General features: G+C 49.0%; 3 protein-coding genes across 3 annotated transcripts in view; 2 read left to right on the plus strand and 1 right to left on the minus strand.

Moving 5' to 3' along the window:
* Positions 1-9,866, plus strand: part of LOC133276778 (coatomer subunit gamma-2-like) — a 194,373-nt gene extending 184,507 nt beyond the window's left edge. The window contains exons 9-11 of the mRNA XM_061467936.1: positions 8,104-8,179; positions 8,619-8,711; positions 9,825-9,866. Of these exons, the coding sequence (XP_061323920.1) occupies positions 8,104-8,178 (75 nt within the window). The 3' untranslated portion in view covers position 8,179; positions 8,619-8,711; positions 9,825-9,866. The remainder of the gene's footprint in view (positions 1-8,103; positions 8,180-8,618; positions 8,712-9,824) is intronic.
* LOC133276779 (coatomer subunit gamma-2-like) lies at positions 1,204-6,996 on the plus strand. Its single transcript, XM_061467937.1, has 5 exons — positions 1,204-1,301; positions 2,914-2,966; positions 4,599-4,679; positions 5,704-5,775; positions 6,913-6,996. Exons 1-5 carry the CDS (start codon positions 1,265-1,267, stop codon positions 6,994-6,996), a joined length of 327 nt encoding a protein of 108 aa, XP_061323921.1. The 5' UTR covers positions 1,204-1,264.
* LOC133276734 (uncharacterized) overlaps positions 9,697-18,106 on the minus strand; it is a 49,229-nt gene continuing 40,819 nt past the window's right edge. Inside the window, exon 7 of the mRNA XM_061467872.1 lies at positions 9,697-9,710. Within this exon, the coding sequence (XP_061323856.1) occupies positions 9,697-9,710 (14 nt within the window). The remainder of the gene's footprint in view (positions 9,711-18,106) is intronic.

Raw genomic sequence — 18,106 nt, forward strand, 5'->3', positions numbered from 1 at the left:
TTACAAGGAAGCTTTGTCTAGAAATAGAAACCATGTATCTTAAGCAGCAGAAAATTTAATCTCTGCAATACTGGTAGCTTTGTGAAATCATTGCAACATAAAAGGACAAGCCAAGCGAGGAAGTGAGAATGCTGACATCCACATAATGGTTGGGGCCTGTCCAACGAAGAGAGAGGTGAAAAGAATAAGGGGAGGAAGATTCCTTACTTCATCGGACGACCACCAGAGGGGGCTGCACAAGCGTAGAAGAGGCTGATGTCGTAATGGACTAATAAAGTAATCCTTGATGCATATGTATTAGTCAATGAAGTAATCTGTGCTGAATATGTATTAGTTACGAAATTTTTAGTGTATAAATTGCGAACGTGATGTGACGGGGTCGAAGCCAGATTTGGGCGCGTGCAATAAGGCACGTCATATAACCATTCCGGTGGTCATGTGTCAGTTCTTACGCTAACATAGGGACAGGCCAAAGGGAATGGCTTTAACCTGCCAGAGGGGAGACTGAGATGAGCTCTTAGGCAGAAGCTCTTCCCTGTGAGGGTGCTGAGGCGCTGGCACAGGGTGCCCAGAGAAGCTGTGGCTGCCCCAGCCCTGGCAGTGTTCAAGGCCAGGTTGGACACAGGGGCTTGGAGCAAGCTGCTCTAGTGGAAGGTGTTCCTGCCCGTGGCAGGGGTTGGAACTGCGGGAACTTTAAGGTCCCTTCCAACGCAAACCATTCCATAATTCTATGATCCCTGTGCCCGGCAGTGATGGTTTCCAGCACGGCCAGTGGCTGCTGAGCAGCTCAGTGGCACCCACAACCCAATAGACCCCTCTGGTGCCTCATGGGTCAGCCATCGCTGTGAGGAATGGTACCACAATGGGGGATCCATACCAGCTCTGGGGATTTTCAGGGATCCTATCCCAAGTTTTCTGCTCCATTTGTAAGAAAGACCTGACCGAGGTATTAATGTCAACTACCTTCCACCTTTATTATTTCCATAAAGGACAATTAGGAGGGAAGCTGTGACCACCTCAGGGCGCAGCAGGAAGGCGCTACCACCCCCCTACAAAATGGCAACGCGGCTCCTTTAAGGAACGCCCTCACCCCCGGACCTGCCTCAGCCCCCATGAGGTCTTCCCTCACCTCCGCAGCCTATGGGCGTTGAGCGTCAGCTCCGCAGGCCAATCAGAACGCAGAGCGTGCCCTGAGGCGGCGGGACTTCCGGCGGGTGTCCCCGTGGCGGTGCGGCTCGGAGGGAAGAGGGTGACGGGCGGCGCCATGATTAAGAAGTTTGACAAGAAGGACGAGGAGTCCGGTATGGGGCTGGCGGCGGCAGGGCCGAGCTGAGGGGAGGGGGCACGGCGGCACCGCCCTGTGCGGAGCGATCGGTAGGCGCTCAGAGCGTCCCGCGGCTTGTAGCGGCCGCTGAGGTGAGGGAGGAAGTAAGTAAGTAAGTCATGGCCGCTGAGGTGAGAGGGGGTAACTGCTGGGGAAGGAAGCACCGTTTGCTTTCTGTGCCCAGGCGTTTGAGCCTCCCCCGGCTCTTCGGGACGGTCTGCGGGGTGCAGGGCCCGCACCGGCCCCTGGGGTCACGCTTGGAGGGAAGCTGTTCCCCGCAAGCCTGCGGGCTGCGGCTGGGTCTGTTCCTCCTTCATAGCATGAGAAGGAGAGGGTTTGGTCGGGGTCTGCACCTCCGCCTGGTAAGCTGGGCAGCAGCTGGCTGCGTGCACTGGGGTTTAGGCTGCGTTAGCACCGGCTGTAGTAAAGTACCCTGTGGGCGGGATAAAACCATCCCGTCAGGCAGAGTTGTTGTGGATGAGGCCATCGCTTGCACTTTTTCCCTCCATGAAACCTCCTGGAAATTAAGTTTAGGTTCCTGTAGTAACTGATGCTGCAGGTTGTGTGGAGAGCTGACGCAGAGCATCCCTGCGGAGAAGGATTTGGGCGTATTGGTCCATGAGAAACTGAACATGACCCGGCTTCAGTGTGTGCTTGAGCCCAGACACACACACCCCACCCCCCCCCCCCCCGTGCTGGGCTGCACCCCAAGAGCATGTGCAGCTTAAGATGATCTTAAGGTCCTTTCCAACTCCAGCCATTCTGTGATTCTGTGCTGTCTTGAGTTATATGTTGCTGCTGCTGATAGGTCTTCTGAGCCCAGCTGGACTGAGAGACATTTCGTTCTCAATTTCCTTTTGCTTTGGATGTAAGAAGTGAAGAATAAATGAGCTGAAAAGGAAAAATCTCTGCTGAAGGAAAAGGGTTAGAAGCAGTAGTGAGGGTTTGGAGGGGGTTATGTATCTGCAACAGTGGCTGTTAGGGCTGGTTTCACTGGGAATGGATTAGAAGGCTGCTGTCTGCAGCTGACAATAGCAAGTGTCATCACCAATAAGTTATTACTCTCAAGGGCTGGTTCTGGCCTGTTGAAAGGCTGAGGTGTTACAGGATGATGATACTCTGCTGCTAATGATTTTGTGATGTGTGGAAGCCAGACTCTATTTAGAGCTTGCTGAGTAGCCCATTTTAGTGGATAATTGATTGATGCACTTCTGTTTGAGATCCAGATCATTAGCTCTGTCCTGATGCCTTCAGTGCTTTCTGTGCCTGAAGGAATAAAAATAGGGGTACTAGGGAAAAATAGAGTAAATGGCTTTATGTAAAGAGGGAGTATTACACTGTTCTTCCTTGCCTTCCAGCTACGTTGGTACTGCTTCCTCCACACCTTTTCCTCCTGTACCTGTGAATATACCGCTGAGGAAAGTGGATTCAAAGCTCTTGGTGGAGAACATCAGGGATTTCACTGTAGCATGGGGTGGTTTTTTAAAGTTTAGGGACTGTTCCTCCAGTTCATTTTTTTTGTTGTTTTTTTTTTTTTTTTTTTGTGAGGAATGCATTTCCTTAACTGAGAGGTCTCTTTTGTTCCTCAGGTAGTGGCTCTAATCCTTTCCAGCATTTGGAGAAGAGTGCTGTGCTGCAGGAGGTATGAATGGTCATCAGACTGTTGAACTCTTTTCCTTCAGAGTGTGTTAGCAGCTTGAGGAAGTTCTGCGCTGCAGCTCCCAAATTTGAATGGCTGTATTCAAACAGTTAATTTAAAAGCACGGGGTATGTAAATTAAATGCACATGGCTTGAGAGCAGCCCTGAGGGGAAGGATTTGGGTTGCTGGGTGACAAAGCTCTCCATGACCCGACTTCAGTGTGTGCTTGAGCCCAGAATCCCCTCTGAGTGCTGGGCTGCACCCGCACAGTGTGAGCAGCAGGTCAGGGAGGGTGCTGAGGTGCTGGCACAGGGTGCCCAGAGAAGCTGTGGCTGCCCCATCCCTGGCAGTGTTCAAGGCCAGGTTGGACACAGGGGCTTGGAGCAAGCCTCTCTAGTGGAAGATGTCCCTTCCTGTGGCAGGGGGTTGGAACTGGATGAGCTTTAAGGTTCCTTCCAACTCAAATCAGTCTGGGAGTCTATCAAGTTAGTCTCTGAGGGGTTTATCTGTAGTAACCCAGGCACAGCTACAGGTTGGGCAGGGAAGAGATTCAAAGCAGCCTTGCGGAGAAGGACTTGGGGGTGTTGGTTGATGAGAAAATGAACATGAGCTGGTAGTGTGCGCTTGCAGCCCCAAAAGCCAGCCGTATTCTGGGCTGCATCAAAAGGAGCATGATCAGCAGGAACTCTTGGAACAAGTCCAGAGAAGGGCCATGAGGATGATCAGGGGACTGGAGCACCTCCCATATGAAGACAGGCTGAGAAAGTTGGGGCTGTTCAGCCTGGAGAAGAGAAGGCTGCGTGGAGACCTCATAGCAGCCTTCCAGTATCTGTAGGGGGCCTATGGGGATGCTGGAGAGGGACTCTTCATTAGAGACTGTAGTGACAGGACAAGGGGTAACCGGTTAAAACTTAAACAGAGGAAGTTTAGGTTGGATATAAGAAGGAAATTCTTTCCTGTTAGGGTGGTGAGGCACTGGAATAGGTTGCCCAGGGAGGTTATGAATGCTCCATCCCTGGCAGTGTTCAGGGCCAGGTTGGACCGAGCCTTGGGTGATACGATTTAGCGTAAGGTGTCCCTGCCCATGGCAGGGGGGTTGGAACTAGATGATCTTAAGGTCCTTTCCAACCATAACTATTCTATGATTATCTGTGGCTTATGCCCTCCATGTGGACATGTGAGATCTCGGGGTGCTCTTACTGGTGTCTTCCATGTTTCCCTATGTTCATTCGACCTACTGTGTGTAGCAGGTTTTCCTGCTTCTCTTTGTGTTCTCCAGGAATAATTGCTAGTGATGAAGTGACTCTGTTGTGAAATAATGCTGAATTTTGTTGGTTGCAAGTAGCTAAAAGAAGTGTTCCTACTGTCAAGTAGTGTTTGGGCTACAGATGCTGTTGAAAGATGAAGTTGTTAGTTTGCTAGTTCCAGAGGGTACCAGTTGTCATTTGCTCAGGCTGCTGCCCATCCAGCAAACTAAATATGCCTGAGCTGGATGACAAGAATATGTTCTCTGGGACACATTTTTAGAATGAAAAGCTACTTGGTTGAAAACAAACGGCTTTACTTTTTATGATGAAAGAGAAATGATGATTGTTGAGTTACACTGTAATACTCTCTTTATGCTGTGTCTGTAGGCTCGTATCTTTAACGAGACCCCTATAAATCCACGAAGATGTCTGCACATCCTTACCAAAATCCTTTACTTGCTGAACCAGGTAAGTGTTATCATTTCTTCCCAGCCAGAATGAATATTCCCAAGGCTAATATAAGGAAGAAGTTCTTTACTGTGAGGGTGATGAGGCCAGAGAAGTGGTGAATGTTCCATCCTTGGCAGTGTTCAAGGCCAGGTTGCACAGAGCCTTGAGAGACATGTCTAGTGTGAGGTGTCCCTGCCTTTGGCAAGGGGTTGGAACTGGATGAGCTTAAGGTCCTTTCAAAGCCAAGCCATTCTGTGATGCTGTGATTCTAATTTCTGATAGCTTTCAGTGTGAAAGAAGTTTTGTACCTCTTCCTGACAGATTTGGGAGGTAGCTTTTTAAGGAGATCCAGAATGGGGTGTTTATGCTTTAGTATTATGTTCTTCCCTCTGACTTGCTGCTAACTGGAGTGAGATACATATCACTGAAGCATTTAATACTTTTTCCATGAGTGCCAAGTGAGAGCTGCTGCTTGATCTGTGGCCATCACAGCCCTGTGCAATGAAAGAGACACTTGTGTTTGCCCAGCTAAAGTGGGAATGGCTGAGACGAAGTGAAAACATAGGCCAAGAAGTGATGAGGTAGAAGGGTGTCTTTTTGTCTGGGGCTAAATTAGAAGCATGATAAGAAAGATTTTCTTCAGATGTTTATGTAGATCAGGTTTCGTGTGTGTCAGGTTGTATTTAACATCAAAGTAGGTTGGACCTCTGCTGTTCAGTCTTAATTCAGGCAGCAAGTAGATCCCTTTTAGGTAAGACAAAACCAAGGATGCCAGAAAAGGGAGCACAGGCTACTTAACAAACTGTTCCATTGCTGTACAGCTATGGATGGCATTTGTTGAAACCAAGTAGCTAGTAGTGGTAAATTTGACAGGTACTCCTCAGGAAACACGAGGTGAGGGAGGGATGGTTTCTAACATGAGAAAAAGCCTCAAAGCAAAGATCCTTGGTGTGTGGGTAGGTGTTAAAAATGGAGGCTGAAAGGTGGAGGCAGCTCAGTAACAATGGTGATTTTTCTCTTGCTTCTTATGTGCTGTTTTCAGGGTGAACACTTTGGAACCACTGAAGCCACAGAAGCTTTTTTTGCAATGACCAGATTATTTCAATCCAATGATGTAAGTACCTGGTTGTTTAGCACTTGCTGCCTCCCTGCTTTTGTCTGAATTTGTGGTAACTACAGATTACATCCAACTACAGTTGGATGTTGGGATGTGGGAGGTGAGCACTTCAAAGAACAAGCTGTGCACGCCAAGTACTAGCTGGAGGCAAGTCATGGTCTGGAAACAAGTGACTGAATAATAACACACAGTTACTTCTGCAGGTTGTATTTGGTGCTGGGTTTATTCTTTTCTGCATTGAATTACTGTTCTAAAGCATGTGAATCATGACAAAAGCCTTTAATATACAAATCAGTATCATTTTATGACTGTTTCTTACACTTACAAATAATCACCATCTGCTGAACTCAAAGTAGAATTTAAAAGTTGCCTGTAGACTAAATCCAGCTATTCCCTAGAACAGCTTGCTCTATTCAGGAATCACCATGGAGTCAAGGGGTGAGAACATCCTAAGAAAGCTAGATTAAACTTTGGATTTAGCCCAGTGTAAATTCCTTCTCTGATCTCTTTTGCAGAGTGTAAGAACTCAGAAGAGTTTTTATTCATTAATTTTTGTTCACTATAAACTGGCACCTCAGGTGTTTAGAGATTTGACTGAGGAATGTTGAACATGGAACTGTGTTGGAACTACAGAGTGCTTGGGACCTTTCTCATATCCATGTGTTGGAAGGGCGGGAGGGGTGGTTGATGTAAATGTTTTATTTGCTTTCCAAGAATTAAAGTGTCAGTGCTCTTTGGATATTTGCTTTACAATAGCAAATAGATCAGAGGAAGTTGGGTTTAAAGCTTTTAAGTGATAACTGTGAGGCTTCTGCATTCAGATGTTTCACTTCTATCATGATTAACGTGGATTTTTGGTTTTAGTCTTATCTTACAAGATAGAGATATGTTTATTCTCCTGATTTGTTTGATAACTGACAGTAAGGCTATTCCCCAGTTATCAAACACAATTTAACTTGTGTGCTTTGTACACCACTGCTTTATCTTTGTATAGAAGTGGGGAAGAGGGTGTTCTATTTAAAAGCTTGCTCAAAATTTAAAGTTGAATATTTGAACTTTTATTTAACTTCAAAACTTGTAGGAAGTGTTTATTTATGCTTGCCATTAATAGTTTTCTGCACTACATTTTCACAGCAAACCCTTAGAAGAATGTGTTACTTTACCATCAAAGAGATGGCCAATATTTCTGAGGACGTCATCATAGTCACAAGCAGGTAGTAGAACCACAGACAGCACAGTATCAGAGCTCCTAAACAAGTAGCTCTATCTCTGTGTTTCTTTTAGCTGCTGTAATTCTCCGTTATGAAGGATAATAAAGGAAAGGAAAACAAACTGTCCTATGATACAGAGTATGTTACCACATGAAATGTTGATTTCTTCTTCCTGTGGTGTTACTCTTTACTAAAAAGGGAAGAGGCTTGCCTGCAGTTTCTCAGTTGGATGAAACTTTGGTTTCTTGTGGGTTTCTTGATAGGGGGGGAGTTGGTTTTGATTCCTTTTAACTGTTGGTTCTTGATGTTTTTTTCACACCAAGGCTGTGATATTCTGTTTTGCTTTGCTGTCAGAGCAGTTAGGGACAAGCAGAGCAAAGCCCAGTTCAGTCCTCCAGCTGAACTGTCAGGTTTTTGGACTGCAGGATAGATGTTATAGTTGCTGGAGAGCAAAATGGGATCTCTGATGTGTCTGTTTTATTTTCTATATTTTTTAAAGCTGCTCAGCAGCTGAAACTTTGCTGTTACCTAACTCAAAATGTCACGTGGTAGAAAGCAAGCACTTAGGAGAAGAACAACTGAGCTGAATGAACCAGGCATGTGGCAAAGGTGTATTATGAAAACTTGAACAAATTATTTTAAACTTAAACAGGGGAAGTTCAGGTTGGATATAAGGAAGGAATTATTTACTATGAGGGTGCTGAGGCACTGGCACAGGGTGCCCAGAGAAGCTGTGGCTGCCCCATCCCTGGCAGTGTTCAAGGCCAGGTTGGACACAGAGGCTTGGAGCAAGCTGCTCTAGTGGAAGGTGTCCCTGCCCGTAGCAGGGGGCTGGAAATGGAGGAGCTTTAACATCCTTTCCTACACAAACCAGTCTCTGATTCTCTGATTCTATGAACTGCGCATTTTGTAATGTTCTCTGTTTCCACAGAATCCCATGCTGTTAATTCTTAAGTAGCTGATTATTAAGAGGTTGTTTCTAGCCAGTACTAGAGCTCAGCAGTTAGGTGGTAACAGCTTGACCAACAGCTATGTGAGATGAGGCAAATGTCACAAAAAGACCAGGCATTGGGATGTTAAAGTGGTGTTAACAGAGTGTCTATGATTATTTCAGTTTGACCAAAGACATGACAGGGAAGGAAGATGTGTACCGAGGCCCGGCCATCAGAGCACTCTGCAGGATCACTGATGTAAGTCCAAATCACATCTCTGTCATGGGAGAGATGAGTGTGTTTAAAATAGAATAAAATAGAAAAGTACTAAAATAGAAAATTAAAATAGAAAAGCCCTCTCTTGCAGGGTGTATTCTTGTAGTGGTAATGGAATTTCTGCTGTAGGGAGGACAGCTCTGGAGCCTGCTGCAGATGCGAGGAGCTCTGTGGAGCTGGAGCACTGTAAACATGGAGTGAGAAGGCAGGAGCTTTGGAGCTCTGGTTTCTGATCTAAGATTGCTTTGCTGTAGACTTTGTTTCTGTCACTAAACCTCCAGGACCAGGCAATTGATACTAATCTCTCCCTTGCAGAACAGTTCATGATGCATTTTGAATATGCTGTGTGTGTATTTTTGCCTCATACTGCTTTTATGGTCTGCTTCCTAAGTATCAACACTTCTCTTTTTCCCCCTCACAGGCTACAATGCTACAAGCCATTGAGAGATATATGAAACAAGCCATTGTGGACAAAGTCCCCAGTGTGTCTAGTTCTGCACTGGTGTCTTCCTTAGTAAGTAAAGCAGTAGATGATTGGGAATCTGTGTGTTGTGTTGTGGGTAGGAGGCTACTCTGCTGCATTTGTAGCTCTGCTTGGCCTTTGTTTTGTTCTTTCTTCTTTTCCTTTTGAGATGTTTCTTTTCTTTCTCGTCTTCATCTGCTCACTGGAAAACAAGAAGCAGTGGTAGTGGAGTTTTCCTGTGACTCAGGCAGACTCTGTCCTCTCAAACTCCTTCCTTAATGTTCTCTTACCTTAGAGTACATCAGTTATAATAGCTAAGTGCAAAGTGCTCAGTCATCTCTCTATGCAGCCAGTGTAGGACGAGTTTCTCTGGGAAAGAGCCTTTAGAGGCTTGAGTTTAGAGTACTCAAGCACAGTGAAGACCATGAAAGTGTCTCTTGGTTTGGTGAGAGTAACTAAGAAACAGCCTGTGCTGTGGAAGAACTAACACAAGTGACTGTGAAGAAGTGTATGAATTCTGTGACAGGCAGTAAAAGCAGTTGGCTTTGTGCTCTGCAAAAGAAAAGATCCATGAAATTGCTGCCCTGCTGCAATTCAAGATCATTTTCGCTAATAGATAGAAGGGCAAGATGAAGTTCAGTCTGAAGGTGTTCCTCCCTTATTTGGGAGAAAAGGCTGGAAAATACCTTGCTAGGTTAATTCTTTAATAAAGAGGAGAATACAAATGAGAGCATGGGTAGTCTAAGACTGAGATGTAAGAAAACCAGTGGTTTATAGCTATACAGACGCTGGCTGCCTTGGTAAATCAAGAAGGCAAGAGGTAAAAGGTCCAGCTGAGGTGGAGTGAAGCCTCTGTTAGGACCCTGAGGGTGCAAAGTTGCATTAATACTAACAACTGAATTAATACTGACCTACTGGGATAACTGTAAGCAGGTGCATTCTCCTCCTATTGTCTTCAGTCCTGTTTGAACATAACTCTCCAAGTTACTTTTCTCTTCATTGAAACAAGTGCATCCATATAAACTATGGATGTGAGTTACTCTTTGTTACCTGTAGTACACAGCAAAGCTCTCAGTTCTCTCAAAGCCGGTAAAACAAGGCTTGTGGTACCTCACTGCTTCTGATTTTAGTTTGTCACCAGTCTCCATTTGTGGTTTCTTCCAGCATATGATGAAAATCAGCTACGACATAGTCAAGCGGTGGATCAATGAAGCTCAAGAAGCAGCTTCTAGTGACAACATCATGGTGCAGGTATGTTAGAGGGTGGTTGCTTCAGGAAGCAGTTAACACACTGGAGGGTTTTCACAGCATTCTGTGAGTTCTTAAAGTAAATTAAGGAGTAACTGGTTTTCCTTTTTTCTTTATTCTTTCAAAAATAACAGTGTTCAAGGCCAGGTTGGATGGGGCTTGGAGCAGCCTGATCTAGTGGAAAGTGTCCCTGCCTGTGGCAGGGGGTTGGAACTGGATGGTCATAAGGTCCTTTCCAACCCAATTCTATGATTCTGTTAGAATCATTGTATGATTCTGACTGTAACTTGAAGGAAACAACTACTTCAGAAACTCACAAGTTTGGTGATCCCAGTGCAAGATTCTTTTGAGGAGCTGGCTTTTCAGTACAGTGCTCTTGCCCTTTCCCTGCCAACCTTTTGATGGCTGGGATGCCACTGACTGTTTCACAGTAGTTGTCACAGAAAGGCTTTGAATCTGAGTTTTCAAAGAGCTTAAGAAATTATCTCTCTGCCACCCACAACACCAGCATCTCTTGCCTTGGCCTTCAGAACATTTGCAGTTACTATAGGCCCATGGAGATTAGCCCAGATATCAGTAAGATATCCATGTTAGTGAAATTATAATTGGTACAAATACTCTAAAGAGCTGTGGAAATGAAGGTGTTCTGTGTGTTCAGTCAGTGTTACAGACTAACCATCAAAACCAAGTCTGTTCTTATCCAGTGAGCAGCTTCATTAGTCATAGAATCCCAGACTGGTTTGGGTTGGAAGGGACCTTAAAGCTCATCCAGTTCCAATCCCTGCTACAGGCAGGGACACCTTCCTTAAATATAGAGGTCCGTGAATTACACAAACATGCTCTAACCAACATACAGGCAGAGACGAGCAGTGGGGGGGGAAACGAGTTATTATTTATTGGCCCAAGAAAGCAGCCACAACAAGTGCAGGCTGCAGCATGACATCCTCAGCACAGCTCCCTTGGGCCTGGCGCTGGCAGCAGGGCGCTACTCCTCCACACGTGGGGTGAGGCATGAGCAAGTGAAAGCCTTGCGCAGAGCCCTCAGCACTCTCCTGAAGCGGGAGAGTCGTCGCCGTGGGGCCGCTCCTTGGTCTGGAAGAGTGGCAATGCCTGTGGAGGAAGAAGAGCTGTAGGCAAGGGACTTCCTTTGGCAACCCGTTCCAGTGCCTCACCACCCTTACAGTAAAGAACTTCTCCTTAACAGCATCCTCATTGGCCTCCTTCAGATACTGGAAGGTCTGCTAGGAGGTCTCCACGCAGCCTTCGGCCCATGGAGGGGAGGCTGGGACACACCCGAACTCACGCAAACACTGCTGCCGGTCTGGCCTGGGTGCCACCCAACTCGGGCAAGTACCTGGCTGGTTCTCGCTGTCCTGAACTACAGCAGGCGACGTTGACGGTGACTCCACATCCAAGCTTTGTGCCACGTCTGGCTCTTTCACCTGCTGCTGCCTTGTTCCCTGGATGACAGTCACAGCCTTGCCCAGGTGTTTCCTCACAAAGCGTCTGAGCCTACCCTGCAGGGTAGCAAGAGCACAGGCAGGGGATGGGGGCAATGTCAGTGGGATGACACAGGCAGCACCAGAAATAGCCCTGTCACAAAACCTGGGAGCTGCCGTCCAAGGCCTTGGGATCCCCGGTGCCAACCACACGCGCCTCACTCACCTGGCGCCGAGAGTCCCGACACAAGGGAGAAGCTGCTGCATCTCCACTATCATCTGCTCCTGGAGGAATGTGGGATGTTCCAGGCTCTGTTGCAGGGATCTCAGTCAAGAAAGCAGCCACTTCATCCTCAGGCACTGTTGGGGAGGCAGCGGCTGCACTGGCCTCTCCCTGAGGCTCCGAAGCCACAGCAGACTCAACGTGCTCAGGTGCTGCAGGCGTCAGTGCTGCCATTGACACACCCAGGATTTGGGTCATGTCCTGATACTCCACCAGCTGCTGGCTGGCTCCCTGGACAACGGCCAGGCTCATGATCAGGACCTCTTCAGTGACGGTCCTTGCCATTTCTTCTACAACCACCTCACAGGCATCAGGGCTGAGCAGGGCAGGTACCTGCCTCTGTGCCTGTGGTGCTGCCTCCTGCTCGACGCAGGCAGGAGAAACTGGTGCCGGTTCCACCTCCTCCTGTGCCACTGGAGTGAGACGTGCGCGGTGCTCCTCTTCCTCCGCAGATGCAGCTAATGTAGAAGCTGTCGACTCAGTGGCTGTGGGTCCGGCTGGGATAGGAGACGTGTTCTGCAGGTCTCCACCTGCCTCCCCTGTCACTTCAATGTCCATGCTGCTGGGGAAGTCAGACCCCTCCTGGATATCGGCCTGGGGGTCCTGGAAGAGCTCTGGGACCGAGGGGTTGACCCAGAGGTTGCGTATGATGATCTCTTCCACTTGGGACAGCACTTTATCAATGTCCTCTACCCACTCTTTCTCCTCTTTGTCCACTGCCGCATCCAGCATTTGGGTCATGCCCTGAGGTTCCAGCAGCTGCTGGCTGGTTTCCTGATCCACTGCCACAGCCTGGACCAGAGGCTCCCTTGTGCTGAGCAGGGCTGCTCCCTGTGGAACCAACTCACAGGCATCTGGGCTGAGCAGGACAGATGCCTGACTCTCTGCCTCTGGTGCTGCCTCCGGTGCTGCCTCCTCATCACCATTGTGAGAAGAATCTGTTTCCTCTGCCTCCTCCTCGATCATATTCCAGAACTGGGAGCTTGCACCGACACTGGGTGTGACACGCACTTTTGCATCTCTTACTATGATGCTGTCGGAGGCAGGTGCATTGCACTGTGCTTCTGCTGCCAGAGCTTGACTGTCAAAGCCACAAGAGGCTGCGGTCTCTGCCTCCTCCTCAACAGCATCTCTGAAATGGACCTTCCTGAGGATGCTCTTGGGTGTGACCTTCATATCCATGTTGCTTTCTTTGTGGCTGTGCGGGGCAGGTGCCCGGCCCTGTGCTCGTCCTGCTGCAGCCTGCCTGCCGATGGCGGGAGAGGCTGGTGCCTCTATCACCTCGACACCAGCTCTGAAAGGAAGCTTCTTGACGCACCTGGATGGGAAATTCAGATCTGCGTCATTTTCTGCTGAGCTGTTCATGGCAGGTGCCTGGCGCTGGGCTTGTGCTGCAGCAGCCTGCCTGCTAAAGCCACGAGATGCTGGTGCTGGTGCCATGGGAACGAGAGGTGCCTGGTACTCCTCTTCCTCAGGAGCTCTGGCCAAGCGGCTCCTCCTGGCGTGTTGCAAAGCCTCGATGTTGCTGCGCAGGGCGGGCAGAGGCTTTGCAAGAACCTTCTTGTGCAGCCCCAGCAACTTGTCATTGAGGCTGCCCTCTCGCCCCGTCTTCCTGCTCTGGGAAGCAGCAGTGCTCGCACGGGTGTTAGGATGAGGAGCAGGCTGAGTGGCGGTGGCTTTGCTGCCGTTAGGTGCCCTGACAGTGTATCTTCTTGTCATTGCAGCCCTGCTGTATGCTGGGTCCTGGCATGCCACTGCCTGCTGGTAGGGTCCCCGGCTCTCAGCGCTGTTGTTGCGCAGGACCGCGCTCACATTTCTTGTGCCCTGCGCTGTGGCACAGGCTGTGGGCCTGTGTGGGGCAGGCTGCCAGCTCCGTGGCCTCGCAACTGTGCTGCCATGTGCGGGGATGTGGTGCTGCTGGGCAGCGGTTGTGCAAAGCTGCTTTTGGCTGTTGCTTGTCCTGCCGATGGCCATGTCAGTGAATCTGGCTGCAGGGGCAGAGGGTGCCCATGTCGGGCGAGGCAGCCTGCTGGCTTCTCTCACTGGCCGAGGTGGCGGCCGAGGTGTCCTTTCCACCACCACTGGCCGAGGAAGTGTCTGCTCCTCTGTCCTCATGCTGCGGGGCAGCACCGCTCTGCACCTCACGCTGCCCACCTGCAAGAGAAGTCGAGGAGAGAGGCTCTGTGATAGTGTCTCTTGCGCCCGTATCCCAGCTGTTGGGAGCTCATGCAGTTGGGCTCCCCTGCCAGCCCCACGGCAAGGCTCAGGCCCACAGGTGGCTGCTGCCTGCTCCCAGAGCTGGCTGGGGAAAGGGCTGGCCACCCGCCGGCCATGGCCCCAGCCCACAGCAGCCCCGGCATGCCCGTGGTTGGGAAGGTGTTTGGCCCTGTCTCCCTCGGGGTCCCTACCTGTTCCTGCTGGGTCTCGATGGGCTGATACCTTCGTTGGTAGGGCAGCTGTGGTACCGTGATCCCACGCCGCCCTTCCTCAGGCTGTGGCCTGTGGCCCACCTGCGGGCAGGAGGAGGAGGAAGAGGTGTGTGATGGAGGCGGCTGCCTTGGCACAGCAGCCCCCGCAGTGCCGGCAAGCCCGGCCCCGGCCCCGAGGCAGCTCCATGTGGCCCCGTCCCACCACCGGCCTCTCACTCCTGCCCCAGCCCTCACCTGGCGCCTCCTTTGCACTCCTGGCCTGCCCTCGGCAGGCTGGGAGCGGGCGTTCGATCCCTTGTCCACTGGCATCTTCTGTGTCCTCGGATGCAGACTTGCTGTGGATTCACAGGGCAACTGCCACCTCTAGGGTGCGCCAGGGCCTTAAATACCCCACATAAGAGTCGTAACAATGCCCCCGTGGTTTCCACGGAGACGCCGATGCCCTCACCAGTTCCAAAGGGTCCCAGCTCCTCATGGGCAACTCCACAGCAACCACTGAAGCTTTGTGACAGCGGCAGCATCGTGCCCATGGCCACTGGGCAGTCAGGGATGCACTTTTCTCCTCCCTGTTTTTTTCCTTGACAAGAAGAAAAGGGAACGGAGAAAAGAAAGACCGGTAAAAGAAGGAAAAAAACAACAAAAATAATGAAATCATTCTTGTGAGACCTCACCTGGAGTACTGTGTGCAGTTCTGGTTTACTCAACATAAAAAGAACATGAAACCAACACCCCCAAGTCCTTCTCCGCAGGGCTGCTCTGAATCTCTTCTCTGCCCAACCTGTAGCTGTGCCTGGGATTGGTCTGACCCAGCTGTAGGACCTTGCACTTGGCATGCTTAAACTTCATGAGGTTGGCATCAGCCCACCTCACAAGCATGTCGAGGTCCCTCTGCATGGCATTCCTTCCCTCCAGCCTCCATTTTTAACACCTACCCACACACCAAGGATCTTTGCTTTGAGGCTTTTTCTCATGTTAGAAACCATCCCTCCCTCACCTCGTGTTTCCTGAGGAGTACCTGTCAAATTTACCACTACTAGCTACTTGGTTTCAACAAATGCCATCCATAGCTGTACAGCAATGGAACAGTTTGTTAAGTAGCCTGTGCTCCCTTTTCTGGCATCCTTGGTTTTGTCTTACCTAAAAGGGATCTACTTGCTGCCTGAATTAAGACTGAACAGCAGAGGTCCAACCTACTTTGATGTTAAATACAACCTGACACACACGAAACCTGATCTACATAAACATCTGAAGAAAATCTTTCTTATCATGCTTCTAATTTAGCCCCAGACAAAAAGACACCCTTCTACCTCATCACTTCTTGGCCTATGTTTTCACTTCGTCTCAGCCATTCCCACTTTAGCTGGGCAAACACAAGTGTCTCTTTCATTGCACAGGGCTGTGATGGCCACAGATCAAGCAGCAGCTCTCACTTGGCACTCATGGAAAAAGTATTAAAAGCTTCAGTGATATGTATCTCACTCCAGTTAGCAGCAAGTCAGAGGGAAGAACATAATACTAAAGCATAAACACCCCATTCTGGATCTCCTTAAAAAGCTACCTCCCAAATCTGTCAGGAAGAGGTACAAAACTTCTTTCACACTGAAAGCTATCAGAAATTAGAATCACAGCATCACAGAATGGCTTGGCTTTGAAAGGACCTTAAGCTCATCCAGTTCCAACCCCTTGCCAAAGGCAGGGACACCTCACACTAGACATGTCTCTCAAGGCTCTGTGCAACCTGGCCTTGAACACTGCCAAGGATGGAACATTCACCACTTCTCTGGCCTCATCACCCTCACAGTAAAGAACTTCTTCCTTATATTAGCCTTGGGAATATTCATTCTGGCTGGGAAGAAATGATAGCACTTACCTGGTTCAGCAAGTAAAGGATTTTGGTAAGGATGTGCAGACATCTTCGTGGATTTATAGGGGTCTCGTTAAAGATACGAGCCTACAGACACAGCATAAAGAGAGTATTACAGTGTAACTCAACAATCATCATTTCTCTTTCATCATAAAAAGTAAAGCCGTTTGTTTTCAACCAAGTAGCTTTTCATTCTAAAAATGTGTCCCAGAGAACATATTCTTGGTGAGAACATCCTAAGAAAGCTAGATTAAACTTTGGATTTAGCCCAGTGTAAATTCCTTCTCTGATCTCTTTTGCAGAGTGTAAGAACTCAGAAGAGTTTTTATTCATTAATTTTTGTTCACTATAAACTGGCACCTCAGGTGTTTAGAGATTTGACTGAGGAATGTTGAACATGGAACTGTGTTGGAACTACAGAGTGCTTGGGACCTTTCTCATATCCATGTGTTGGAAGGGCGGGAGGGGTGGTTGATGTAAATGTGTTATTTGCTTTCCAAGAGTTAAAGTGTCAGTGCTCTTTGGATATTTGCTTTACAATAGCAAATAGATCAGAGGAAGTTGGGTTTAAAGCTTTTAAGTGATAACTGTGAGGCTTCTGCATTCAGATGTTTCACTTCTATCATGATTAACGTGGATTTTTGGTTTTAGTCTTATCTTACAAGATAGAGATATGTTTATTCTCCTGATTTGTTTGATAACTGACAGTAAGGCTATTCCCCAGTTATCAAACACAATTTAACTTGTGTGCTTTGTACACCACTGCTTTATCTTTGTATAGAAGTGGGGAAGAGGGTGTTCTATTTAAAAGCTTGCTCAAAATTTAAAGTTGAATATTTGAACTTTTATTTAACTTCAAAACTTGTAGGAAGTGTTTATTTATGCTTGCCATTGGAACAGGCTGCCCAGGGAGGTTGTGGAGTCTCCATCTTTGGAGACATTCAAAACCCGCCTGGACACATTCCTGTGTAACATTATGTAGGTGTTCCCGCTCCGGAAGCGGGACTGGACGAGATGATCTTTTGAGGTCTCTTCCAATCTCTAGCATACTGTGTGTAAACTAGAACTAATTGCAACAGATAGGTAGCCGCTTAGATTGAAGTCAGTTGTTTTACGTTAATTAAATATAGAGGTCCGTGAATTACACAAACATGCTCTAACCAACATACAGGCAGAGACGAGCAGTGGGGGGGGAAACGAGTTATTATTTATTGGCCCAAGAAAGCAGCCACAACAAGTGCAGGCTGCAGCATGACATCCTCAGCACAGCTGCCTTGGGCCTGGCGCTGGCAGCAGGGCGCTACTCCTCCACACGTGGGGTGAGGCATGAGCAAGTGAAAGCCTTGCGCAGAGCCCTCAGCACTCTCCTGAAGCGGGAGAGTCGTCGCCGTGGGGCCGCTCCTTGGTCTGGAAGAGTGGCAATGCCTGTGGAGGAAGAAGAGCTGTAGGCAAGGGACTTCCTTTGGCAACCCGTTCCAGTGCCTCACCACCCTTACAGTAAAGAACTTCTCCTTAACAGCATCCTCATTGGCCTCCTTCAGATACTGGAAGGTCTGCTAGGAGGTCTCCACGCAGCCTTCGGCCCATGGAGGGGAGGCTGGGACACACCCGAACTCACGCAAACACTGCTGCCGGTCTGGCCTGGGTGCCACCCAACTCGGGCAAGTACCTGGCTGGTTCTCGCTGTCCTGAACTACAGCAGGCGACGTTGACGGTGACTCCACATCCAAGCTTTGTGCCACGTCTGGCTCTTTCACCTGCTGCTGCCTTGTTCCCTGGATGACAGTCACAGCCTTGCCCAGGTGTTTCCTCACAAAGCGTCTGAGCCTACCCTGCAGGGTAGCAAGAGCACAGGCAGGGGATGGGGGCAATGTCAGTGGGATGACACAGGCAGCACCAGAAATAGCCCTGTCACAAAACCTGGGAGCTGCCGTCCAAGGCCTTGGGATCCCCGGTGCCAACCACACGCGCCTCACTCACCTGGCGCCGAGAGTCCCGACACAAGGGAGAAGCTGCTGCATCTCCACTATCATCTGCTCCTGGAGGAATGTGGGATGTTCCAGGCTCTGTTGCAGGGATCTCAGTCAAGAAAGCAGCCACTTCATCCTCAGGCACTGTTGGGGAGGCAGCGGCTGCACTGGCCTCTCCCTGAGGCTCCGAAGCCACAGCAGACTCAACGTGCT

Source organism: Pezoporus flaviventris, unplaced genomic scaffold (assembly GCF_033815535.1).
Source record: "Pezoporus flaviventris isolate CSIRO_AGI_PZ_B2104156 unplaced genomic scaffold, CSIRO_AGI_Pfla_v1 ptg000046l, whole genome shotgun sequence".
NCBI classification, from domain to species: Eukaryota; Metazoa; Chordata; class Aves; order Psittaciformes; family Psittacidae; genus Pezoporus; species Pezoporus flaviventris.